General features: G+C 38.7%; 1 protein-coding gene and 1 long non-coding RNA gene across 3 annotated transcripts in view; one reads left to right on the top strand and one right to left on the bottom strand.

Annotated features, from left to right (window-relative positions):
* Positions 1-18009, bottom strand: part of LOC138224348 (uncharacterized) — a 20885-nt gene extending 2876 nt beyond the window's left edge. Inside the window, exon 1 of the long non-coding RNA XR_011182809.1 lies at positions 17619-18009. This is a non-coding gene — a long non-coding RNA (uncharacterized lncRNA). The remainder of the gene's footprint in view (positions 1-17618) is intronic.
* wfdc1 (WAP four-disulfide core domain 1) lies at positions 11573-26707 on the top strand. Of its 2 annotated transcripts, none has more exons than XM_006641272.3 (7): positions 11573-12097; positions 17055-17250; positions 18856-18939; positions 20233-20373; positions 21323-21373; positions 21906-21998; positions 23422-26707. In XM_006641272.3, exons 1-6 carry the CDS (start codon positions 11987-11989, stop codon positions 21962-21964), a joined length of 642 nt encoding a protein of 213 aa, XP_006641335.1. In that variant the 5' UTR covers positions 11573-11986; the 3' UTR covers positions 21965-21998; positions 23422-26707. The 2 variants fall into 2 exon arrangements, with proteins under 2 accessions (XP_006641335.1, XP_015223770.1); XM_015368284.2 differs by having other exon boundaries at positions 11573-12115.

The following is a 26707-nucleotide window of genomic DNA, read 5'->3' as shown; positions in this document are numbered from 1 at the left end:
TCTATCCAATACATAAGACCTAGCAATGTTTAGTCTAAATGCTGAACTACTGCAAGAATGTCTAAGGACTCTAAGGACTGCATAAATAACTAATACACATTACAGACATATAGTTTACATACACTGATGCACGTCATCTGGGATAACTAAGAAGTATTTTTACAGATATTTACCACTCTGGTATCACATATTGCCGATGTTTAGTGCAATTAACTGATTGATAGAAAGATAGATACAAAGTGTGTATTTTTTGGCATTTCTAGATGTATTAACTCATAATTAAAATGGCTTTTGAATACAACTTATCTGCCAGTTTTGCTATACTCAGTTTGGGAAAGAATAATTAATTAAGATTTATTTAGCTATCTGTTATGCAAGAACAGTGCAGCAGAATACCGATCAAATAACTGACATCTAAACAAATCAGACTTTGGTAGACTACCCTGTCTAATCACACAGGACAATACGACAACATTGATTATGTCAGAGAAAACACACTTCCCAGGACTGACGTTTTTATATACAGTAAGATTCATGGAGGCAGTTTTTCCATCAGAAGTGAATCAACAAGTAGTTTGGGCAAGCATGCCATAAATTACAGTAAAAGAGCCTATTCACTATCTGATTCCAAAAATCTAACATCAAAAATTTAAATTTCCCCCAAATTACTTCCTTCTTCTTCCTTTACCTTCTTCCTGTGCTGAAGCTCAGAGGATGTGCTCCAATTTGCTACAGCTCTCTTTTGTTGCTGACCCCTCACTGAAGGGTTTTTAAATTACAGTGAGGAGCACTATTGCTATGTCCTCCTACTGTACGTCAAGCAGAATTTCTAATGCTACGTGATTGTATGGTTTGTCTGCACATCCTAATAGATGACAACATTTTGAAAAACTAGCAAAGACCAGCAAGCAGTCTAGAAAAGTTTGCTTGTCAGAGAGAGCCAATCCCTCTTACTGGTCATACCGAACCTCATAATCCAGTGTGCAGAGATCCAGTGTCTCTTTGGTGTAATATTGCATGCAGTGTGAACACAAGAATAGTTGCAAACATGGGAAAGCACCTAGTTGTGTGGCAGCTGGTAGCTCCAAATATCTTATCTAGCTAACTCCCCCATCAGCTTCCACAACAATGGAGCGGCTTACCCTTACTCTTACAACCCTTTGCACAAAGGGATGTTCCTTTCTCTCAGCCTTCCAATACCACTACCCCAGTTCCTCCCTGTATCCTGTGCTCTGCATTTCACAGTAATCCTGAAATCAACTGGGCTGATTTTGTCGTTGCCTTTGAGGACTGATTACTTCAATCAACTCCCCTTTCAGATTTCCAGATTTCATTCTTTTAGCCTGTATGCATGAGGCTTTGCACTGGAACACAACTAGTCACTCATTCTCTTTAGTCTAAACTTAAACTGTTGTTTACATACAGTAGTTGCTCTTGTTTGCATTCATTCCAGAGCTGCAGAATTGTTGCAATGTGGCAACTGATTGTGTGCAACATTCTTCTTTAAGATTTAGTAATGCATTGCACATGTTTGGTGATCGACAGTTAATGTTTTTGAAAGAACAGAATCAAATAGTATATATATATACACAGGTACTGCATATACACAAGAGTCCAAATATGGAAAATAAATAAAAGTAAAACTGATAAGGTTTATAACTCATAACTCACTCTAACAAAGATTCTTTGCTTCTACTTGGAAGAAAAGTACATAGCAACATAAAAATCTGAGTAGAAATATGCAGTCTAAAGAGCTGCAAGAGCTCTCTACCAGTACTGAGTCATTGTACAGTGCAATAGGAACAAACTGTTTTCCTTTTCTGATAAAAGGAAAAGGCGGTCACTTCTTTATTTCAGAAAGAAATGCAATTACAGTACATATCCTGTATGGCTGGTATAAGCATTCATTTCTTCATAAAAAGCACAGCTGTTAACAGATTCAGATTTGTAGGGGGATACCTTGTCATTACTGTTGTTAGCTAGAAAAACAGCGGAGGTTAAAAAAGAAAAAGGAAGCAAATATCATGTAATTTACTAGTTTTTCCATTTGTCATCTTTCCATTTGAAGTGATTCTTGTTGGTTAAACTTATGCCTAATGGGATATTTAACGAAAACAAAACTATGTGAAGAAAATCACATGGTATGACTTCCTCTAACCCCTGCTTTAATGTCAAAACCTTGTTGTGGCCTGCAAATGATGCACTATCTGTTGGGATAATTAATGTAATAAAAAACTGTCTTAAATAATTTCACCTTAACCATTTTATTAGTTTTCCATTCTGATAAAGAGCTCCAGGGGACAGACCAAGATAATTAATAAGACATTCTAAATAAAATTAAGTTATTGGTTATATTCTACTTATAGATAAATGTAAATACCCTATAAAACCCCTTCTCATCTGTGCAGTGACTTACTATACCACATAATATACTCACTACTAGACTATTTCTTTCAGACTGTAAATAAAATAAAAATGAAATGTATAGCATATGAAGGGTTTCATGCATATGGCATGCATTAAAAGAAAATAAAACCCATATGTCCTTTCAATGGTATGGGGGTAAACAGAGAATCCAACTTTTTTTTTTCCATTTCTTGGCTTTCTTACATTTATTACAGCATATTGTGAACTGCATATAAAACATCCTAGCAACTTCACTGCTTTGGAAACATTAAAAAAATCTCTTTGGGTGAAATAAAAAGAACAGAAAAGGCGGAGAATGTAAAGTCCACGCTAGATGAATCTCCACTCTCTCCACTTTTTTCTCAAGGTGCAATTCTACTGACAACAGATCCCGACACCTCAGAGGCTCCTTCGCAGAAACAGTTGTCTGTCAGGACTCAAAGAACGTTATTTGTCAGACCTATTTAAACTTTACTCGGATCTTAACTTGACCTTGAGAAAGCATATGGGCGGATGGTAGTTATAGTAACAGAATCTTGAAAGGTTTCCCTTGTTTGACCTTGTGCTAAGGGGTTACGCAGGAATGTGTGCCAGCACCTGAGTTCAAAGCAGTTTAAACCACATTGCACTGCATCTGGGAGAAGAAAGAACAGATTCAAAGAAGACCAGCAAGAAAATGATCCCGCCATCATGGATACTGATTAAGGGAAATAAATACTACTACTCCCCAGAGGCACTAGGACGGAATTGATGGTGAATAATCGGCAGAAAATGACACTAACAAGTTTTGAATCTGTGGCAGCAGGGGCTTGGTTAATGACTGAGTGAAATCATGCACAGCCTTCAAGAGATTATACCCTCCTAATCAACATCAGGGAAAGTCATGCCATGTCCAGCCTTTTGAAAAACGTCAAGAGAAATGGCATCGTCTCATGTGTTCAGCTAAAGAATACCTTCCCAATGTGCTTTTGTTTGCAAATGATGATTTTCATTCAAGTACTCCACAACAAAGAGTGTTCAGATTTGTATTTTTATCTAGCTGGTGGATTTAGTTTCTTTTTCATTTGACCTTGCATATTTGCACAGAAGATTGGAAAGGGTTGAAATTTAACAAAAATAGTGTGCCCTTATTTAAATCTGATGATCATATAGTGATCCTAAGACACGGAATGAGGATCAGAGAAGGTATACTCCCAAACCAAGGTTTTTACACTTACTAAAAATGCTACTGAGTAGAATACAAAGTGTTGTTAGAAAATATCTTTTAAAAATATCTAAAACTCTGAATCTGCTTTACTCACTTTGACTTGACTTTTTTTTTATTTCAAAGAGTAAATGCTTCTAAGAGACTGAGCCCACACTCTTTTAGTTCCGTGCCAGGGTTGTGTTTCTTTTGATGTGGAGCTCCACAATAAAGATCGACTGATCTCTTCTGTGCACTGACAACTCTGTGTGCATGTGAAGACGATTACAGTTAATCAGAGGACAATCTGATGTGTTATGTCTTTCACAAAATCCCAATTACCTTTATCATTGCTCCCACTTAGCCTTATTTTGTCTCGACTTAATTCAATCTCCTAGGTCATCTGTGAAAGGCAATCAACCTGTATCTACCCTGCAGCCTTCAACTTCCTCTATTATTGTTTGCTCCGCTCTTTTAAGCAAAGGCATCCTGTAACCAAGTCTAATGCTACAGTGCAGGCAGCACATTTTCCTTCGTTTCAGGTTAAAAAACAACCATGCAAGCGAAAAGATGAAATCTTTCAACCCAAACCTCTTTGTGTTTAACTTTGGATCAAAACCTTAATGTTTCAGAAAACATATTGTCTGCAATATGGGCAGTAACATTTTCTGTTACAAGCATAAATTTGGTTATTTTTATAGATTTCAACACGCACTAAAACTCATTTTTGAGACAAGACCATCAGTTCAAAATATTTCACTGCATTTCCCAGCTGCATTTTCACTGTTAAAGACACTGATTAATAGTGGGGGACAGAGATCACCTTTAGCTTGGAATTAGCACGAGTTCACAATACCATGTGCTTTACAATTCACACAGTAATGGGACTGATGGGATATGTCTGACTTTCTTAGAAACTGGTGCAAAATACTACTGCTACCTGGTTAGGGCCCCATAATCCTGGGAGACTTAAAGACAGCTAAGGCTTTGAAAAGATCTCTTAAAATCTATCAAATTTTCTTATACCCTTACGACTGGAACTGAAACTCCCTATTAACTGTCATGGCTGCTTTACTACAGTAATTTTGATTCCTTTGTGCAACTGTATATAAAAAGTCAGATTTTAAAAACTTCTCCTCATTTCCTTTAAATTAAGATATTCATATAGTGCAAAATCAGACAGTCTCTTGTCAACTAGCAAGCTCACTCATTCTCAGTTTTGACAACAGTCAAGCCATTATACAAAGAAAATTATTTACAATGATAAATATGTCATTTTAAGGGCCTGAAAAGAAATAAGATTCCTGTGTTAACTAGTTTCAGCTAGTAGACATATTGGATGTGGAGGATTTAAGATGGACTTCACTACCAGGTGTTATTAGAGGAGCTCAATGCATGACAGGAGAAATTCAAAATACTTTTTTTAATTAATGTTTAAGATGCGTTTTGTATTCCGATCCATAAGGATCATTCTATTCAAATTTTTTTTTTCTTGCTTGAAAGATAACAAGCTAAGTGAACTATTGACTGTCACCTAACTTGAATTAAAGTTATTAATTAGGAATTATGTTATAAAAATGTAAGAAATAAAATGTTACACCTGAATATAATGCAAAGAACTCCTATCACACTTCAGGAACTTCTCTCAGGCCCCTTTTTTCAGAATCATGAAAAGCTGAATCATATCAGTACTATTGGATATTGAACAGTGAGGGAGTGATCATATTGCCTCAGTTTCCTGTTTCCTATTCCCTTTTCATTACTTTCATACAAGTCTGTACAGCACGTTCTGTCTTAAGCTATATCGCATGCTGAGGCTAAGAGCCATGAGCTGCATTCCTCAGCTCCAATGAAGAACACTTGTTTTCTTTCAGCTGTGCTTAGCAGCAAATTTCACGAAACAACAGACCAAGACTAACAGCTGAAACCATTTTTCTTCTATAAGTAAAATGATCCAAGATCTGTTCTTCTTCCAAAATATACAAACAACAGGGTTTTTGGCCCAGCTCTTATACAAGGCAAAGCAAACTTTCAGTAAGGATATAAATGTGGACCATGTTGCTGTTTAAATGTCTTAGTGCATTTATTCAGTGAAGGGTCATGGGAATTAATTTTTTTACAAGCTGCTGTTCATCAAACAGGTCAGGCTTTTAGTGAGTTTTGAAGACCCAAAGGTCCATCTACATGGTATCTGAAAAAAATCATTTTCCAAAAGTAAGAAGCACTACAAAGCATAAACTCATTAGCATGAAGACCACTTCACATTTTTTACATTTAATATTATAAATGCACAAAAATCATTAAAATCCCTTTAGTTTAAATTTAGTTTCATTACAGTTGTGCATACATGCTCCTTAACCATATACAAAACAAGTATTAATTTTAAACCTTTTGAGCAACATATTATTTTATTTCACAGTGACACATTTTCATGCAAACACTCTATAAACTGCAAGCTTCAAACACATTCTAAAACAGGTCATGATGTGCTTCCACTACAGGTCCAGTGTTTTGGATCATTTATTTGATTGTCTTTGTGCTACAGCAGTTTCAAAACTAAGAGAAGAAAGCAAGAATTCTGGACAGACTTGCCAAGAAACCAATTTAAGTCTTCTTGATTTCAATGGACAAGGCCTTAAAGTGATATTTCATTAAAAAGTTATAGATCCACTGAAGCACTTTTTAAATGGTTCAGTAAATGACTTTTTAAATTGGAGCACACAAGAAGGATAGTACACAGTCCCCATCCCAAATGTCTTTATTGTGGCATTGTTTCTGTGATTATTTTGGGTGAGGGTTTCAGAAATGCATTGCTCATTTTACAGGAATAAGAGTCTGCAGTCATTGCAGGATTTATTTTATGGCTTTTCTGCAGAATAGGAAAAATACTGTTTCTGCTGTGCTAGAAATGTTTCGCCAGGGACAGCAACATCAAAGAAACATTCAGTAATGCTTTGTGAATGCTTAGAATACTTGATGAGAAAAGTTTTGTTAACCCACTGGCCATAGGATAAGGAGGTTTTGAACCTGATTGAGAGCTTAAATTTGAAGCTTGTATGGTTTTACTTTACTGTATGTCTCTTACAGTATGTGGTGAAAATGTGGGCATGCAGTAAGTTAGATGGTGCTGAATAGCAAACATTACATTACAAAAGTTAGGTCTTTTGGTTCAATCAGTCCAGTATGTTCTTCTCTGGGCTGGAACAGACTGTTGGAAACTATCAAAAATGTCAGTATGATGTTTTCTGAATAAGAAATACAAAACCAACTTTCATACCATACAAAATGTCAATGTAAGTATATCATTGCAAATGTAATGTGTAGTACAGCACAGCGGAGTCTCAGAAAATCCCAATTTGAATCCACTTAATCTATTTAGAAGCCAGTGTACAAGTGGGGTGTGCTAACCAGTACACAATAGGTTTCATTTGTCACAGCATGAACAAGGAGAAAAAGACTCCAAAACGAAGCTTTACTTTTCTTGTCAAAATGTTTGTTTTGCTGTTGCACATGAGCATGTTTCATACGAATTTGGATGTAAGCTGAAAGAAACACAAACATAGGTGACTTCTGGTGGCACACTTTTTTGTTTTTAAAGCCGATATCTCACGAATGCAAGAGTGAGCTGTTAAGGAAAGCTGATCTAGGAGCCCTGTAATTGATGTTGATGTCTTTTCCTGCTTGTAGTGGAAATGGTAACCTACCAGAGTAACCTCTAGATTGGCCCACTGCGGTAAAACATGCAATGAAACAATTAAACCCTCCAAAATCCCCAGGGGGATCAGGTGCCTGGTCATGCTGCAATAAAAGCAGAAACTTGTCCACATGTTATATTCCTCGGAAAGGTCTAATTATGGGTCAGTAAAAATCTGAGGCCTTTCTGCTGGGTCAGGTTTCAGAACAGCATACAGGTCCGAACGGTAGTGTTCAGAGATGGAACATAACTTGTCTTCCCAAGACACTGCGGTTTCTGGAATACGTATTATACAAAACATTCTGTACATCGAAGGTTGTTCACGATAAGGGTCCCCTGCTTTGCAAATAATCCAATCATAAAGTTAAGGCAGCCCCCTTGCAGTGTCAGGCCTGCAGCCTATCCCTATAGGATAAGGGCCCTTCTCACTCCTGTTAAATTCCAAAAAAGCTGGCAGACCTCAGAGCTGTTATTGTGTTTGATGGGGGTGGGGGCTGGCTTCGTTCACCTTCAATGACAAGTCTTCAGCCTGCCTGAGCTGACAGGGGGCCTTGTTTTGTGAAGCAAGGTCATTTGAGAAACAGGAAAACCTGATGTCTGATTTAGAGTGAAAATGAAAGTAGTAGTGAAGATGAAAGTGCCAAGATATGTAGACGAAAGAGGTTTCCTCTTTCTATTAATGCCAATTAGTTATCATTTTTATTTAACTTTTACCAACAAAACTGTTCAACTAACACAACCTGTCAATAAAACCTCCAAAAGGTCAAAAAAGGAAAAACAGTGTTTATTAGAAGATAAAAACAACAACATTGTATTTTTCATTTTTTTCAGTGAATGAAATTCATTATTCTTGAATCCACAAAGTGTTGTTATGAAGGTGATAAAGATCTAGTTTAAGGGTCTCGTTTCAGGCAAAAATCTTGGATTATCCTGTTTTCAAGAATGTTTAATATTATCTTTACCTTCTGAGCTACTGTGAAAAATTATCTTTCTTTTCTTAGAACCTGCCATCATCCTTCATTTTTAGGTTTATTTTTCAGATTCTCATATTTGGAATCCCTAGCTGTTGGAAAAACAGAGCATCAGAAAAGACAGTAATGGGAGGGTTCAGGGATGACATTCTTCCCAAAATATGCAGTTACCTGCACGTCTCATTTTCACCCTGAGCCTGAGTGTCTAAGGACTGGAGGCATGTCAGCTCCCACTGGCAGCTCTGTACGCTCACAAGCACTCACTGAGACTTCCACCAACTCATTCAAGTGACCTGTCTGATAATGCGCTCTCAAAGTTTTCACAACCCCACTTGTGCCATTCGTAGTCAGCCATCAAACTCCAGCCTGCCAGGTACAAGCCAGGATAAACACATTTGTCCACTTTAACAGAACAAGTTAAGTCCTCTGTTGCCTATATTCACAATGTGTTTTGATGAATGTTACCACACAGATGAGGAACTCCATTTTCATGTTTGAAGTGAGCTAAACAACTAACAAAAGAACTCCCACCACCGTGGTGTTCATCGAGAATCTACGTCACAAAAGCTATTACATACATCTCAATATATGCCCATGCACTAAATACATATTCATCATGTTTGCACGTTTTGTGTTCAATTCATTGTGCTGTGAGGAAATGTGGTCTCTCGATACAAAAAAAAGCCTCTATATCTCATACCTTTGCTCTGAATATTCATTCAGAGCAAAGGTATTTCTGGTTTGCTATCTTTCCCAATGTACTTATTTTGTACTCAAAAAAATCAGCCTGCACACACAAACATCTTGCACTCCTGCCATAAATGGGCAAGTGAATCTAGCCACTGCATGATGACAAACGGTAACTGGTTATTGCAGAGCAAACTGAGCTTTCCCCTTATCCTTATAAGGGATAGTGCACTGACGGGTTTAACTCTCTTACTCTGGCAAGCAAGTTAGAGCAGCTCTTCTTCTAGCTATGCAAGATCATCTGATTTCAGCCACCAATGATCATTACAATCAAGACTATTTAACTCTCTTAACTGTGTAGGTTCTTCTTAGCAGGAGAATCGACCATGCTTAGAAAAAGCAGCTGAGAAATAAAGGCTCATTCTTCATAGCATTACTCATTATGGTGTACTTGTGTTAGTGCTGCCAGATGACTAAGTCTATACTGTGATTTAAATTCAGTCACAATTACCATCAAAATGTCTGGGTATCCGTTACAGACCTAATACTTGCAAACTCATGCTGATGTTTTTTCAAGAATCATTATTATACATCCCACTTGATTTTGTTGGGTGGTTACCCAAAAACAAGACTATTGGTGGGAATGAAAATCACATTGTTGTCCAAGCAAATACTCCATAAGAATATGAGAAAAGTTACAAGGGAAAGGAAGATATTTGGAAAATCTAAATGCTTTGGTAGTTAACATTTGTACTTAGTATCCAGCCATTTCTTGAAAGAAGCCAGTGTATTGGATTCAACAGCATGGCTGGGTGGTTAGGGTTTGCACAGAAATGCACTTTCCTCTTCCTGTAGCTTAATCACAGATCACATAAATGTTGGTTTACCATACATTTTAACCTCTTGCTCATGCTAATGAAATTTTAAAAAATGCTTCCACACTTATGGATAACTTTTCCTGGGTCAATTATTACTACTTTATCAGTTATTTCGTATGCCATGTTGTTTAAATTTTTGTGACCAAATTTAAAACTTACATGTTAAGATGATAATTAATTCTGAGTTGTTGTTTTGCTTGAGTTCAGTGGAATTCAATGCAGAAAGAGAACAATATAAAAAAACAATTGCGAACACATGTGTGTTGCACAGCACATTGACTTTCTTTCAAAAATGCTCAGAAATAAGATTGCATTACTAGTTTTTATTCATTCTACAAAAAGCAGTTTTCAGAAAATTTATTTAGGTTAAAATGACTGTTTTTACTAAAGAACAAAATGAAAACATTGGATAGTGATAAAAACTTTAAAATATAAGGGATGGTGATGTATCGTGCTGCATCTGCATGATAGCGTACAGTACCACAGCTAAAATAAGAAAAAACATTTTTCTCTAGAGCACAAATGCAAAACAAAGTGAATTTCACCCTGCCAGGAGAGCATATAACACTATTTAGTCACACTTGTGCATTCTTTAACATTATTGATGTAACTTGTGGCAGAAACTGTAAATGTAGAGAAAAACTAAAACTGTGGCTTTCACATGAATGTGGAGTAAACCAGATCAGAAATAAGACATTCACGCAGAGATTTCTGGTACACAGTCCACAGCTGCCATCTTGGATTTATGACTTAATACAGCTGTTTGCAGCAGTGGTCTGACTCCTTGAACTATACAGATGCATCAGGAAGAGAAAGAAAGGTTTTGGTGCTTGTGTATGTTATGTGGATGTATCGTTTAATTCTTTGATAAATACTCACAAGAGTGTTCATGGATGTTTACAAAAGTAAGACTACAAAACAGAGTGTAAACTACTCAACATCACGCAAAGATCATACGGTATGTGGAAAAACTCTGGGTTGTCCATACAGGGTAGCGGGAGTTCTGCATTGAGAGTGGCAACAATTACAGTATATACAGTCATTCAACAATTTAGCAAACAAGTGTTTTTCCGTAAAAATGCAAACTATTTAGTGGACCATTGTGAGCTTTTTCTAAAAGTGAATAGAAAATCATTCTTTCAAGGCTTTTACGGGCTCAGGACAGATCTAGAATTTCACAGTGCCTAATTAAACACTTTTCAGGTTTGTAATAATGCTTCAAATGCCACTGTTTGATTCCATCTCCCCAGTTAAACATTGAGATAAACCACTGCTGATGTGCAACAAATCAGTGCCAATTAGTCCTTCCTGGATCCATTTGCTATTGTGGTGGCATTTTCCCTGCAATAACATTTAATGTCAGTTTCTCTTGAAAATGTCTGTGGACTTAGAAAGACAGCACACATTTGTTCTTATTCTCAAGAGAGTATTTCACTCGATGTTAACTGCAAGGTTGATAAACTATGCATGCAAACAAGCATCTTGTTTCCTGTTTGCACTGATATTGTCATTATTGCTGCTTCTTTGGGCACTCCCAGCTGGCCTGAATGATGAAAGCAGCTTGTCGTATGAAAGCGTGCAATTTGATTGCTGTTTTTGCAGGCCTGACATTCTTTTCTTTCAGGAGATGGGTATGATCAGACTTTCAAAAAGAGGCTCTTTCACCACCTACCAGCAGCCCCCCCCACCAGACTCACTCCCATTCGTTCCTCGCTCCTAAACCCCCACTCCCCTCCCCTCCAAATCCACTCGCTCCCTGCAGTCCTCCAGACACACACAGACATGCTCAGCGGCCGTCCAATGCATACTGACATTTTTGAATAGAGAGTGCCAGATGTGAGCTCCCGTTGCAAAGGCAGTTAGAAAGTCTAAAAATATCTCATTCTCTCGTCTCTGTCTCTCTCTCTCTGCACAAGGCAGACATGTGCTCCACATGCAGACTGAATTAACCAACTCTCAAGTCCAGGATCAGACTCCAGCCATTCTTCTTTTTCTCCTTTCCTGGAAATAATCCTACAATAGCAGAGAGAACACCGAGATATGAACAAAAAATATCAATAAAGAAATTAGAGGCAGGAAGAAGACTTGAAGACTTTCAGAATACTACGGTTCTATAAAGAGCTACTCATCTTTGAAGGAAGACAAAATTCAACAAGTGAGAAGGAGCATGCAGAAGAATGCTTCAAGGAAAGCCCTGGCTGCTTTCTTATGTGCACTGGTGCTTTTTTCAGACATTGGATTCTCCCTGAGAAGACGGAAAAGGGGATTGCACCAAAAGGTGGGAGACAAGGATGATGTAAGTAACCTTTCAGTGTTTCTACTCAGTTTCGCTGAAAGGGTAAAGCTAACCTACTGTATGTGGATTCATGGAACATCATAAGAAAGTTTCAAATTTGAGCGGGAACTCACTAAAATCTCTCAAAGATCATTTTTAAACCAGGGCTGCATAGTGTAACCTGTGGTGGGGAGAACAACTGTTAAATCTCAATGGTCCACATCCTCAAGGCTGCAGTAATTGAAAAAGGCTTGTGACCCATTTTGAGATATAAATTCCAATCATCTTTTCCATCCTTTCCAGTACTGCTCTTTCCTTTAAGATCTCCATACATTTTTTTTAATTAATACAGCACATTTTGTAAAATACTAGAGGGGATTTGTAAGTTCCAAAAATATAAAAAGTATCCTGACAGCTACTGTACAACAGAATGGTGTTAATCAAAGTGGTTCTGTCTACTCCAACATTTCACCTTACCGTTTTAAAGTAACAAACTGCCTTTAAAAACAATGTTTTACTTATTTTGGCATCTAACCTGCTCAGACACCTCAAGAAGGTTCACTAAAAAAAAGCAAGCGCACACATAAAACATTTATATAAACTTTGCAGTCATGTTTGCAATTTAAGTGAGGCTAATTTAACACGCCTGTTTCCCACAAAAGGAACGCACACTCCCCAGGTTGCTATCAGTAGAAAAGCGACCCATACAAGCAAGATCTTGCTTTGTTAGTGATTGAATAAACTAGTAAAATGGCAATCTGTGTTTGCTTCTACATTCATATACACACTTGCAACTGAATGGTAGCACATAAAACATTAAGATATAGACAACCTGAAGCAGACAAAATGGTAGGACTCCTGCTGCATCAACTGCTTCATTGCAGGAAAACCATTATCCCCCAAAATGGGTTTCAGATCTTGGAAAATAATCATCCATGTAAACCATCTGACTCTCTGCAACCATAAAGAGCTCCAATTGATAGACAGAGGGACCATTCAAAAACACAGTGAAAATCTGGGGGATTCATGTCTTGAAAAGCAAGCAAGCAATTCATTTTTAAGTAAAGGAGCATAATAACGAACACCAATTTGCTGAATTTGTATTCTGTGTCTCATAAATGTTGAAGTTATGTTTTGTGTATTTTAGAAAACACTAAGACCAAGATATTGTGAAGGTCTGATTAAATGTATTTCCTCAATATTGTGGCTTCAGTTATTTTCATGCTCCTTTCTACTGCTAAACTATTATTGTACTCAGGGAGGGCAGCTCAGTACTAGGAGCTGCTGTACCATCTGCTCATGTAGATGGATGTGCCTATGGTTTTTCCATGTTCAGAGATCAGTGCAATGCAGGAAGGTTAGTGCAGCCCCTCCTTACCTGTGCACATTTCCTTTGGCAGCTCACCAGGTGTATTTAATTCATAATCACCTGTTGCAAACATACTGAAAATGAAGCCAAGAATAGACGGACAGAACAGGTGTATAACAGTAACAGGTGTATAACAGTAACAGTTAATGTTATAACATGTTGTGCAGCAATTTTGAAGGGATTATGATGCCATTATGCAGCAACATTAAAATACAATGGCACCTTTAATCTCGGCAGTGAAGTTTCACTCATTGGACGTGGAAATGAAGCTAACACATTTCAGTTTTGTTGTCTGATCAGGAGTGTCGTTCTTCTAAGTTCACCTCTGTGTGTAAAACAGGCAAAACTCAGCTAAAGTTGATCAGTAAAGTTCCCCAGGGCCTCACGGGGCAGGGTGAGAAGCTGAGAGTATGAAGACATAAAAGATATAAGCACATACACATTTGTTTCAGAAATTATTATTGGCAGACCTTGAACTTGAAAGGAGTCCCTTAAGACAAAGCTGTGCCTGAAGCCTGAAGTGGAGGAAATGGAAGGGAGAAATAATTCAATATTGTGCAGGCTTCAGTGCAGAGTGTCTCATGATTGAGCTTGAGAGGCCTGAATGCTATTAATTTGCTGTCCTATCACACTTTGCATAGAACAGTGCCAGGTCATTCTTTGACTAGTAAGTAAGGTGACATGGTAAATTAAGTCATACAAAAAGTAATACTAGCCTGTCCAAATATTTATTTTTCTAAGATGTTTCTAAAAGTTTTCTAATTTTGTTTCTAAGTACAAAAAAACAAACTGGTGAAAGACCTAAGCTGTGCCTGTGCTTGAAGCAAGACGGTGTACTCAAATAGTTTCCAAATCCCATTAGAAGGAGGCGACTGTCAGGGACACCAGATGTGGAATCTTCTCTCAGGAATTTAGACACCACAGTAGCTTCCATGATGACCGATATGGCACAGCTATGGCTGTCCTTATTTTTCAGTAAAGTAACATGCACTTGTTTCTTTCCAATACCGATACCCAACTGGTATATCAATACAGTCGGAGACCTATTGCGCCTGTTCCCATGGTTGTTAGAGGTGTGCCGTTTCCGTTATCCAGAAGGAGCACCGGCACCTTTGTAATCCCTAAAATAGGCCACAGCTGCTTACGGCTATTATCAGTTTCTGTGCAGTTAGAACCATAATCAGAAGATGGTAAAGAGATCCCATTAAAAATCATAAAGAGAATGTGCTGATGGAATCTTAAAATCAAAGAAAAAATTACACCATTCCATTCTAAGTCTCTCTTTTACAGTGGGCACTCTCATTAGGGCACTTCTTGCAGTGTTAACGCTGGAACAGCACACTACTGTTCTTATTCTACATGTGGGTACAGTGCAATGCGGGCAAGACAACCTGATTGCTATAGCTGATGAAACCACATTTCATCAGTCAGTGCCAAACATTTGCTTGGAGTTTTACGGCTTTTGGGCTAATTCTCCACCACCCAACTCACCAGCCCACTGCGGCTGACACTTGATTGCACTGCGTGAACCCATTATCAAATTTGCAAAATCCTGAGGCAGTTGTAATACCTCCCACCCTCAGAGACTGTAAAGGCACAGACTGCTCTAACATTATGCTATACTTCATAAAAAAGAACATCAAGAAAAGTAAATAAAAAAGATTTTCCACTTCATCGTAAACAGCAAAAGAACTTACTCACTTTGTAACATTGTGAATGCATACCAAAATCCAGACTTACAAATGACAAAAACAAAACTAGTTTCTCTAGTAGTATGAAAAACTAGAAAACTTAAATGAAAAAGATATTTTGCATTGAAATATATAATATGTACATGGTACTTCCATATTCTGACATATTATCTATAGTTTCTAGAATTTAAAACAAAAGTAACCTCAAAGACTATAATTACTGTATCTGTATTGTTTCCAAAAAGCTCATTCTCGGAGAAGACAGAAGACAAATAGAACTGTTCCATTGTGTAAAAGAATTAAATTGTTACACACAGTGACTACAGGGCACATCTTTTGTGAGAGAACATAAAATGAAAAAGATCAACAAACATTCATACACAGGCAAATAGATCTGCAGGAACGTCACTCTTCTGATCTTCATGCACAAAAGGTGAATCAATTTGTTCTTTAAATGAATTTGCTCAGAAGCTGGAAGACAGTTCAGCTACATTAAACAGCATTCTAGGGGCACACAAAATGATCAGATGGAACCCTTACTGAGATTAAAAGAACCAATAAAATACTTATCTAATGTCTTTGTTTACTTCATACACAATGATAACCCTCAGATCAACACATAAGCTGAGGAATTTGAAGAGGACTGTGCAGATCGTCCCTTCCTGCATTTCTGCTGGGTACTAAAAGACAACACAACAACTCTGAAACACAATCATGTTCAGTAAAAGAATTTGATACTGTATTTTATTCAATCTGAAGTTGGTATGGACAAGATCACGTCTGATTGTGAACCATATTTTGATTGGCAGGTGTGCAAGCTAACCAAAAACTGTTAAATTGGGCCAAATTTCATCTTTAGGGAAACACCACAACAACTGTTTTCCTCCATTTCAAATGCATCCTAAAGCACAGCAAATGCATCACAAAATGTCTAGGTGTTGTTCAAACTCCACCCCTAACCCTAGCTCGGGTACTTCAAGAACATGTTACAAAAACTGTGCCTTAATCAGTGTGCTCCAACAGTTACCCAGATTACTCCACATAAATCAGAAACATTGAAAGTAGCTGTAGCAACTGTTTAAAGGCAAAAAATAGAGAGTTTAGCATGTAGAATGTGTGTTTTTGAACTTTTAATGTTTTTGACTGAGTATCCAGAAATCTAGGACCAAACATGGGGGAGATGTAGCATCAGTGTCTGATCTGGGAGGGTGCATGAGGAGTCTGCAAAATTTCAGATTAAGACAATGTACAGTATATTCAAGGAAATAGTTTTAAAGTATTTGATTTTGTGAATAATGTCCAGGTTTTCTGCACAGAGAAGATGAATTAGCCAAAAGGTTTTGGACACACCCTTTTCCATTATTTCTCTTGTTCACCCAAAACAATCCACTAAACCACTGATTTGAATGCTTGGAGATTTAGGGCTTTTTTAGTCATTAACTTTGCAAGATATTGCCACCAGTAGGGAACACAAAGCATAAGGCCACAAAGCAAAGAGAAAAGCAATGTTATCTTAAAGAGGGATAATTTATTCCTCTTTCAAAAAGATATGCAATGTTTATACATGTCTCTACCTGTGCTGATGCTTGCCTGTTAGGACATCTGCTACAGAAGTCAACTACTGTAGCTGCCTTAACATCTGACCTCCGGCCTTTTAACAAGTTTACACCGCATTTCTGAATGGGTGTAAACTGAAAGGAGACCAAAACGGGGTACGTTTGTCTAGAGAGGAGAATGAAAAACAAAAACATATCACAGGCGCCTTGGGGGTAAGGGAGCTCAGTGAAAGGGAGAAATGAAGGCCAGGGCATGTGATCTTGCCTCCCTCGGCTCTTTTCAAAGTGGCGTGTGACCGTGTTGGGCTGCTAACCAGCGTGTCTCCCTGTCCGGCCGCCGCCAGGATTACGAGTACCCCAGCCAGTCCCAGGCGGCGCAGTACCAGAAGAACGACCGCTGCCCGCCGCCCCCGCAGACGCTGCCCGAGCGGGCCTGCGAGGTGCCCAGCTGCCGCTCGGACTCGGAGTGCGAGCGGCACAAGCGCTGCTGCTACAACGGCTGCATTTACGCCTGCCTGGAGTCGGTGCAGCCCCCACCAGGTCAGTGCACACGGCCGCTGCCGGGGGACGGCGTGACAGCTTTGGGAGGGAGAAAAAAAAAACTCTCTTTTCCCGACTTGATAAGTATAATGAATCCAGAAACACCTGCAGCGTTGCCTACAAGATGTGGAAAGAGCAAACCGGGAGCCTAGGCAATGCTGCAGGCGTGCACACAGGGATTTAAGATTCCCCCGGCGCTGACAGAGACACGGGTGCGTCCCTGGCTAACAGAAAGGTCAGAGCTTGCTCCGCTCCACCAGCGCACACACCCTCCTGGGCGTGAAAGGGGAAACACGGTGCAAGGCTGGCGGCGCTTGAGGAAGCGTTTTGAGAGCACGGGGTGAAGGCAGAGGGAAACGCCAGCTTACCTCCCACACGTCCTGACGGGGGAACTTCCTAAAACCTTTCAGTTTGAAAATATGTGTCTCTTCATGATTTGCTTGCTTGCTTCATATGCAGTCACTCGTGCTTGGCAGTTAATGCGTTACACTGCAAAAACTAAAACAAAGTACCGTGTCCATTCGCCAGTCTACCTCTACACTCGGCCATTAGCCTGTCGGTCATCTGCCATGCGTGCTTAGAAAGGCTCCATGTCTCAATTCAGCGTTTAAGGGCGAACTGCAGTTCTAGTTTCCTAGACCGCTTATTATATCTCGATAACAAAATAAAATTAACGGTATGGAAACATTTGACAAATTTCCAATTAAGCGTCAAGTCTTGAACTTGTGAAAGTACTTTAATTCGCCATGTTTTCGCAAATTGCTGGTCTGACCACGGGCGAGAGGGAGAATTCGCGAGAATTGTGACGTAAAATCGACCCTTCCTGCTCCCTAGTCACTGTAATGACTAAAGTAAAGCGGTGTAGGAACAGATAAGTACAGGTTGTGCAGAAGACATTTCAGTGCAGAAAGATTCCAATGTGATCTGCACGCAGAATTAACAAGTACAGTATGTTCAATTTATCTGCAAAACTGTCTTGAAGTCAAGAGCAATAGTTCTGTTGGATTAAAAGAGACATTCACAAGCCTGCTTGTTTTACGATCTTCACCAGCCTCACCTCACAGGAAATTATGTTGCCTCCTTCTGAATCGTGGAATATGGCACTGCACATACTTGGAAATGTTGTCTTATTTGCAATCTTAATTAGAGGTTTTATAAGTTACCTTGTACATTTTACTTTTATTGTAATTTGACACTCACCAATGTTGATTCTTTCTAACCCAAGCTTTGTAGCCCACCTCTAACATTTTCTTTATTTTTCTTGAGAGGGCCTTTAGGATTCTTGAGTGTTAAAGGCAAATGCAAAGCTCTCTATCACTGTTCTGTGATTCTAGTTGGACTCACCAACTAGAATCAATTTCCTTATCACAAATGGGTTTAGGCAAGACTGGAAACAACTTTTACTTTGTGCTTGTTCGAAATCATCATGTTTGCACTACACAACTTGATACAAATGTTACAACATGACAAATGTTCTAATTCTAATTGTATGTGTCTCCAAAAAACATAACAGTTGGATCCCATTTTTCAACATTGACACATCCGTTTGTGATGCTGTGCAATCGGCTTCATAAGTGTTTTTAAATATTTTGTGATTTTTACCAGTTCTTGACTGGCTGGTGCAGCCGAAACCGAGATGGCTGGGAGGAAATGGATGGCTTCTGGACGGCCCAGAGGAAGTCCTTCAAGGTGAGGAAGTGGTCATGAAAACAGCGTCACCTGTTCTGTCATTGACAGGGACTTAATGACGACAATAACAAGAGTATATCTAGAAACACAAGACTCAAATGTGCAAGCTGCTTTACAGTACTTCTCACTAAAATGTTAGTAAACTAAAGTGTTACTAAATGAATGCTTTTGAATACTTGAAATAATTGTGAACAGTTTCATGAGAGATTCTTGTATACTTCAATTAAACATTTTTACACACTGGAAGGTAAATCCAATCATCAGCAGTCTTCATTTTAAGATATCAGGGGTTGGCGTTATTATTGAAATGCTGAAAACAACAAGAGGCCTGCTCAGTCAGCTCGTTCTAGTGTGTGAGTGTGGGTTTTGAATAGTTTGTTTATACTGGCTTAGAAATGTTCACATTCTTCCCATCTTTTCATGTGTTCCTTTCAAAAGCATGATCTGAAAAAGACAAAACTGAATGTTAAATTCAGGGTGGTCCAACTGCAATCCAGGAAGGGGCAGTTTTATCTACAGGTTTTCTGTGTCTCTTCAAGCAGCAGCACTTGAAAAGCTGGGAAAAGATGGTAAATTGGTCCTATTAAGCCGGTAACAGTAGCTTATTTGGATCATTAAGAGCTGAGCTGTAATGAAAACCAGCAGTCAGACCAGCCTAATAGGAGTGCAATTGGACCACCCTGGTTTGAGCAGTTTTCTTGTTGTGTAATTTCCATTTTTAGCTGAAAAGCCTTGCTTTGCTGTTTTAATAAATGTGTTGCCACAGAAATAGAAAATTTCCATAGTTTTACCGAAGGAAAAAAAACATAATTAAACTGCTTCTGCGTAGTTGAGTACAGATCCTTGGCAAACTAAACTAGGCTATAAGACAATGCAATCAAACTGCAAATTTACACTTTACATTCAATTTCCCAGGAGTCCTGTTATAATTTATGCAAATATTTATTTTATTTTATGATCCGGTCACAGCAGGAGCCTCTTTAGATTTTTGGGGTGAAAACCCTAGAGAAGAGAAAGGCAGGATTACAATAGTCAGCTTTGATGGGGGTGACTCCCCTGGCTGGGGAAAACTAGTTGTAAGGACGGGACTGTCAGAACCCCCCCTTGAATGAGTGATGAACCAGGAAGCTGCTGCAAGGGCAAAGATGAGGCAAGGGAGAGATGCAAAAACTGGAAAGTGTGCATGAAGTGCGATATTTCATAGGAGGCTGAACCGGGAGAGATGAGGGTTGGACCCCCTCATGAACTTAGTTTTAGAAAAAAAAAACACCCTGTCGTTGGGCTTTTTTTCAGCGGAAGCTTGCAGCACCACAGAGGATGGAGATGAGCCCCTGCACTGCCCCACGGGGTACGAGTGCCACATCATCAACCCTGGCAACCCTGCTGGTGGCATCCCCAACAGGGGTCAGTGCATCAAACAGCGCGGGAACTCAGGTCAGCAGCCGAGACTCACAAGACTGACACTCAGTTCAGCCACAGTACAGGACTCAATGCATTGGAACAGGACGCATGTTACATAAGCTTGTTAGAGTAACTTCCTCCCTTAAAAGCATTTGAGTCCTCCATGTTCAGGGAGCAGTCCTGTGGCACAGTGGGACTAAGACTTGTTTGGTCAGCATGGCTATGGTGCTAATAGATGTTCTCATCTCATGGTTTTCACAAAGGGGAAAGTCACTGTGCTTGTGTGGCAGGACCTTTTTTACATGGGAGGGTTTTTTGAAGAACCTTTTACCACCCTCTGTCCTTACAGTAAAACTGTTAGTACACTGACTTCCATCAGTCATTTCAACAGATCTGAAACTAAAATGCCAATTGCACTCTGCCACCTGTAGCTACATGGTCTCTCCCTGTCTGAAATGATTTGCATGCTTAATGATTATTCTGGTGGCGCAGTGGTTTATCATTGCTGCCTAGCAGTGCTGGGGCCCTGGGTTCAATTCCTGGGGTGCTGTCTGCATGGAGTTTGTATGTTCTCCAGATGTTTACTTGGGTTTACTTGGGTTACTGGTATTGAAGTCTGTGTGTTTGTGTCAGTGTGTGCCCTGCGATGGTCTGGTATCCAATCCAGGGTGTATCATGCCTTGTGCCCATTGCTTGCTGGGACAGGCTCCAGCTCCCCCGCAGCCCTGTATGGGTTAGAAAATGGATGGATAGACAGTTGCAGTCATGTGGAGCTGTCAGCAAGGGCTGCTCTTCCTCCCATAGGAATTGAACTTCTGGATTTAACTGTAACATGTTTCAAGAAGAGTGGCTCAAAGATGGGGGGGTTGGAGGAGTTTGCATATACTTCTGCATTCTTCCCTGTGTGGCTACAGGGTTTCTATCTGAGACTTGAAAATGCACAGTTGATTTGTCAGTGCTATTTTTATTTATTTTGTTACAGATGGGCGCAGTTTAAGGCACAAGTATTTCAAAGACTACAAGGATTATTTAGGTAAGGAACTAAAAAGCCACCTCACAGTCTGGTACTGTCTGTCTTGGCCATTCCCACACTGCATCATCTGTCTACATCAGGCATCTAAAATGGTTCAGAAAATATTCCCTCTTACAACAATATGTCATCAAACAAAGTACTGTATGGATCTAATAATATGGAATGTGTTTTTTCTTACTGGAATTTGAAGGAAAATGAAAAGACACATACTGTAATAAATATTTTGAAATGCTTAGCATTTTTAGCAGAGAGAACAGCATAATACTTACTTACAATGCTAGATGATCAATTTAAAATCTAATATAATAAAACTAAAAATGCTAAAACTACTATAATTAATAAAATTATGATTATACTAATCTCTGGCTACTGCCCAATGCACAATTAATTCTAATTTTCTCATTTTTAAAAGCATGTTTATTATAATAATCACTTTTAGGTTCCTTGAGAACTACAAGTTTCAAGTACTTGATTATTTTTTTGCTGTTTCCCGTAACTGCCAGTTTAAGAACCTGTTTTTGGATTTCCACAGGAAGCAATTCCAACAATGCTGTAGGTTATGAGAAGCAGCACCACAAACATCTGGGATAGAAGATGGAAAAACCACCCAGAGCCTTTCTTCAAGGTACATCTTCATCGATATAATCTTATTTCTAGATATCAGAACATCTTCCTTTTTCTTACCAAATTAGTCAAATCAAAGAGTGTAAAAATTGCATATTGCACCAGTAAAGCCTCGCTTAGAATATTCTGTATAATTTTGAGACTTTCTGGGGTTTAAGGGAATGTCCTACACAAGGACAAGGATCTACAAGGTCCAGATGTCCTCTGCATGAAAACCTCAAAACAGTATCGCCTTGCTGATGAAAAAAACAAGGATTTTTAAATTGAGCTTAATCACAAGCAACACCTCAGACAACTCAAAAAAACAGTGTTTTTAAACATGTTTAGGGAGAGGGAAAATTCTAAACTTACCCACCTCCACTCTCCAACACATAAGTATCTCACCTCCCGAGTCTCCTTTCCAGCACCCTATCTTCACCTTTCCAGCAGCTCCCTGACTCATTCTCTCCCTGCCATTCCCTTTTATTTTGGTACTTTTTACTCTCTTCTCTGCATTGCATTAATTAGGATTAGGCCAAACTACTGAATACGTGACAGAAAATATCAGTCAGCATGCCTAAAAAGAATGATAAATCTAACATGAATAATAAATCTAAAGCCTGCAAACCTGAGATAAACCTGGTAGACTAGCTTTGAAAATCGTATCCTCGAAACATTAAAAGTTACACAAAAATGTAGCTAGAATCTTGTTCTACCTTCCTAGACTTTTTGCTTTTGCTTCTGCAAAATCTACCAATCAAGGCTCCTTTTTTTTTGGGGGGGGGGCAATATATTACTCACCTCGTGGTTGCCAAACTAAATACGATTCAGGAACAAATATTTCTGCAAACAAGAAGAAAATAGATTAAAATAGAATCAGTCCATTATAAATCAAGGCTTTGAATCAATTATCATCATCTTTCGGGTGAGCAAATGGGGCTGTTCGTAGTTTCCACATTTATTTATCTCCTATTCAATTGGACCCTTAGCTAACCTGAGGTTTGGCAGGCATGGGGTAAGTGATGCTATTTTTTCATTCAAAAACCTCACAAGAAATCCTATCTTAATTCCAAAAGAAAAGCATTTTACAATAATTCACCATTAACACGTCAGTTAGATCCCAGCTATCAAACAAGTCAGCAGTGTAGTCAAATTCTTGTAATGACAAAACGAGACGATGTATATAAAGAGATAGCATACTTCTCACCTAAACTTTGTCCAGTGGTCTCACAACCCCCTCATTTATGAGCAGTGAATCAGAGGAGCAGCTGCAAGGGTGAAGCTGGGCGGAAGGGGGTGAGTTAGAAGAGTTGAGGGCAGCCAGAGAGAATTTATACATACAGTAGGAGACTGTAAGTGTGGGGTTACAGTTTGACCACCTCCTGTACATCTGTTAAATAACATCATGAGATATTAACTGGTTTATCTCTTGACTCTTTACACAGGTCTGCTGAAGAAAAGGCTGAACATTCAGGTTCTCATGTTCAATGGCAAAAGTGTTTGTCCAGGTTTGACTCAAACGTCTCATTTTAAGTTGGCATAATGACGATGACATATGCTTCAGAAACACGTATATTTTTCTACTTAAACTTCCAGGGAACTACTATTAGATTTAGCAGTGCCACACCTGTGTGGTCATCCTTATTTTCCCTTCACATTTCAGACATCTTAACATTTTTGTGTCTGAATGTAGTTTACTTGTTTCTGAATACATAAACTCAATAAGCTATTTCAAGCTTATTCAAGCTGCCTTGCTATTGACTTATAATTTCAAGGAAACTACAGTATTGTACAGTTTAGGAGCCTGTTCATGGGGGTTTACATACTGTACAGTATATACCTCTGTCAAGGAAATCTACCACATACTGTATGCTACTTGATATATAACTGTGAGTTATAACTGTGATTTCTGAAGTCTTAACTGTGAAGTCTGATTTTCACAACACATGCTGATGCAGAAATTCGATCAGTTATCCCCAAACTTCATTCCAGAGAGACCAAATGCCTCAGATTTCATAGTTGTCTTTTTGAACAGAAGCTAAAGAACAAAGTCTTGAATACATCTTGAATAATTAAGTAAAAAATCGTACAGTGAAATTATTTAGAGCTTGGATAGAACAAAAACCAGCTACTTGGTGCTTTGTGGGGTTGAAGGCTTCCATATTCGATAAAACATTACAGCTATTCCCTATTACAGCTGTTCTGTTCCTAAGACAGCCATGATTGCACGATTCCTTCGAGGTCTACGTTCATTCTTGTAGAACAGTCACCATCACCATCAGACTCCATTGAAGGACCGGCTGTTGGTGGCAATTGCCTGTTTGGTCACACTGTTTTTCTGTCCAGCACCAGTGGGTTAAGACTGTGTAGATCCTTCCACATCATCCATCCACTCTCTGCCAGTACATCAGCCTGCCATTGTTCATTCTGTAATTGTTCTCCAATCTGTGCCAGTATCAAGCCCAGATAAAAGAGGAAGGTTGTGGTCTTTAGTGAAGACTAAGTAAGAAACTGGCAAGGCAGTTCTGTTCATTTGTCTGTTGACTGCAGAGGAGCTGAGATTCCTGTAAACATTTACTCAATGTTTATTAACACCAGTGCACAATAAGTAATTTGAAAGAACAGGACCAAAACAAGCACTTTGTGTTCATTTGTCTTTTCTTGAACACTAAATTGCATGCTGAGCAGAAAAAGCTAAGCAATGCATTTTGTGTAAGCAAGCAATGGTAGATAAGAACTTTTTTGTAGTTTTAAAATTTTGTAATAAGATATAGGGCACGACTTGTGTAAAGATATAAAAATAACTATTCTAAAAGAACGAAAAACTTCACAACTGGTACTCATTTACAATTTAAACTTATCACCTGTCATCAAAACAATATGAAACAAAGGAAATATATTATCGCGGCCCTGTTCTGGCGATTGTTTATAAAAGAACAAAACAGAGTAAGTCAAGATTTATATAACATGCACATCCTAATCCATATATTTTCTAACCACTTTATCCAATAGAGGCAGAAGAGCCAGAACCAATCCCAGCAAGCAACCAGTGCAAGGCAGGTTACACCCTGGATGGGACACCAGTCCATCGCAGGGCACACAGACATGCGCTCACTTACACCAGAGCCAATTTGTCAAAAAAAAACAAATTACATACCAGTATGTCTTTGTACTGTGGGAGGAAACTGGAGCAGAGAACATACCAACTCCACACAGGTGGCCCCCCCAAAAATTGAACCCGGGGCTCCAGAGCCATGAGGCAGCACTGCTAATCACTGCACCACCATGCTACCTGCACAGCCTCATCATATGTAAAATTGAAGCTTGCATTCTGTAGCAATTCAGTCCCCTGATCTGCTTGCTGGACATCTCTAATATCCTGATGGTGTGACTGTTATATGATTAGCCATGTTAATTAATGGATCTCATCTGAATCAAGTAAAGGGTAGGAACCTAGTTTTCAAGTGTAAACAGAGAAGGTTTCATTATATTGAAAGCAAATTCTAAAATCCATGAAATTTTTAATAACTGTAGAAATTACTTGAAAGAGTTTGGCTTCAGGAGAATACAGTATACACCGAACAATGAAGCAAAAACAAAAGGAGATTCAGATTCCCTCAAGAAAACTACAGAATGTAAGCAGCAAGTTAAAAAAAAAGCTTATGTCGAAAGCTAATTAAATGAGACCCTTTTTTGCATTTCCAAACATCGTCTTGCAAAATGGTGTGAAAGGAATTGGGCGGCAGGGAAATTAATGAGTAAGATCTGCTTTGATCCGCCATAGGAACACAGCAGCTGCCTCCTCCCAGCCTCAGAAGACTGTTTTGCAGACTTTGTAAAAGCTCAGGGAAGGAAGGTTTAAGTTAAACTAACAGGAAATACCAACCACATGCTTTTTGTACCCTTGACCTTGACAAAGATCCTTTGTAGTTTTGATTCAGAGACATCTACTAAAGCGTTTTTTTTTAAATACTCAGCAACACTTAAGTCCATTAAGTTTATGGAATAACATGCCATTACCCTTATTTATATTTACAATTCTCTTTAGGAAACCGTGCTGTTGTGTTCAGAAAGTCTGGAAGTAATTTGTGGTACCTATTAAATCCAGCTACTGAGAGCTATTTAGACATTAAGCAAAAGACATTAATCTTTTTCATCTGAAAATAACGGAGTTTCCCATTTCTAGAGAAAAAATGCATATATAACCATTTGATTTCAATCTCTGGGAGGCTACCGAACAAAATGCAAGAAAGTCAACAAGTGTAACAAGGGTAAAATACTGTAAAAAGGGTTGGCAAGGGGACTAAGAACATTAATTGCACAATAATAAGCTGTGGCTTTATTATACATTTTATGGTGCTATGATAGTTTCTTTATATCTTAAAACTGCAGCACAGAAATAATCAATTTAGAAGTACCTTCCAAGAGACTCAAACATCTACCTGGGAGTCATTGCAAAATCACCAGGTACAATCATTTTAAAAAATCATCATGAACATAAAATCACACTCAGAAAATGGGAACATAACCTAACTCTGTGCAAACTAATCTCTTTAAAGGAAGGAGCAACCCAGTGAAGCTTTTCTTCTGAACCCAGGAGGTTTAGAAATTTTTGTCTGCCCTTTAAAACGTTTCAAATACTGTCAGTAATACTAGTAAATTCTTTTAACTCATGAAATCATTGTGTAGATGCGTACACAGTATAATTTTAAAATAAAAATGTTTGGAAAA

The sequence above is a fragment of the Lepisosteus oculatus genome, chromosome 20 (genome assembly GCF_040954835.1).
Source record: "Lepisosteus oculatus isolate fLepOcu1 chromosome 20, fLepOcu1.hap2, whole genome shotgun sequence".
Taxonomy (NCBI): Eukaryota; Metazoa; Chordata; class Actinopteri; order Semionotiformes; family Lepisosteidae; genus Lepisosteus; species Lepisosteus oculatus.
The sequence above is the reverse complement of the archived record's forward strand: the minus strand, read 5'-3'. Positions and strand labels throughout refer to the sequence as shown.

Excerpts from the sequence above, each read along its gene's own strand:
- wfdc1 (XM_015368284.2), top strand. The coding sequence starts at position 11,987 with ATGCAGAAGAATGCTTCAAGGAAAGCCCTGGCTGCTTTCTTATGTGCA. Across the intron at positions 20,374-21,322 it reads CAAACAGCGCGGGAACTCAG|ATGGGCGCAGTTTAAGGCAC; the intron begins GTCAGCAGCCGA and ends ATTTTGTTACAG. Across the intron at positions 21,374-21,905 it reads AGACTACAAGGATTATTTAG|GAAGCAATTCCAACAATGCT; the intron begins GTAAGGAACTAA and ends GGATTTCCACAG.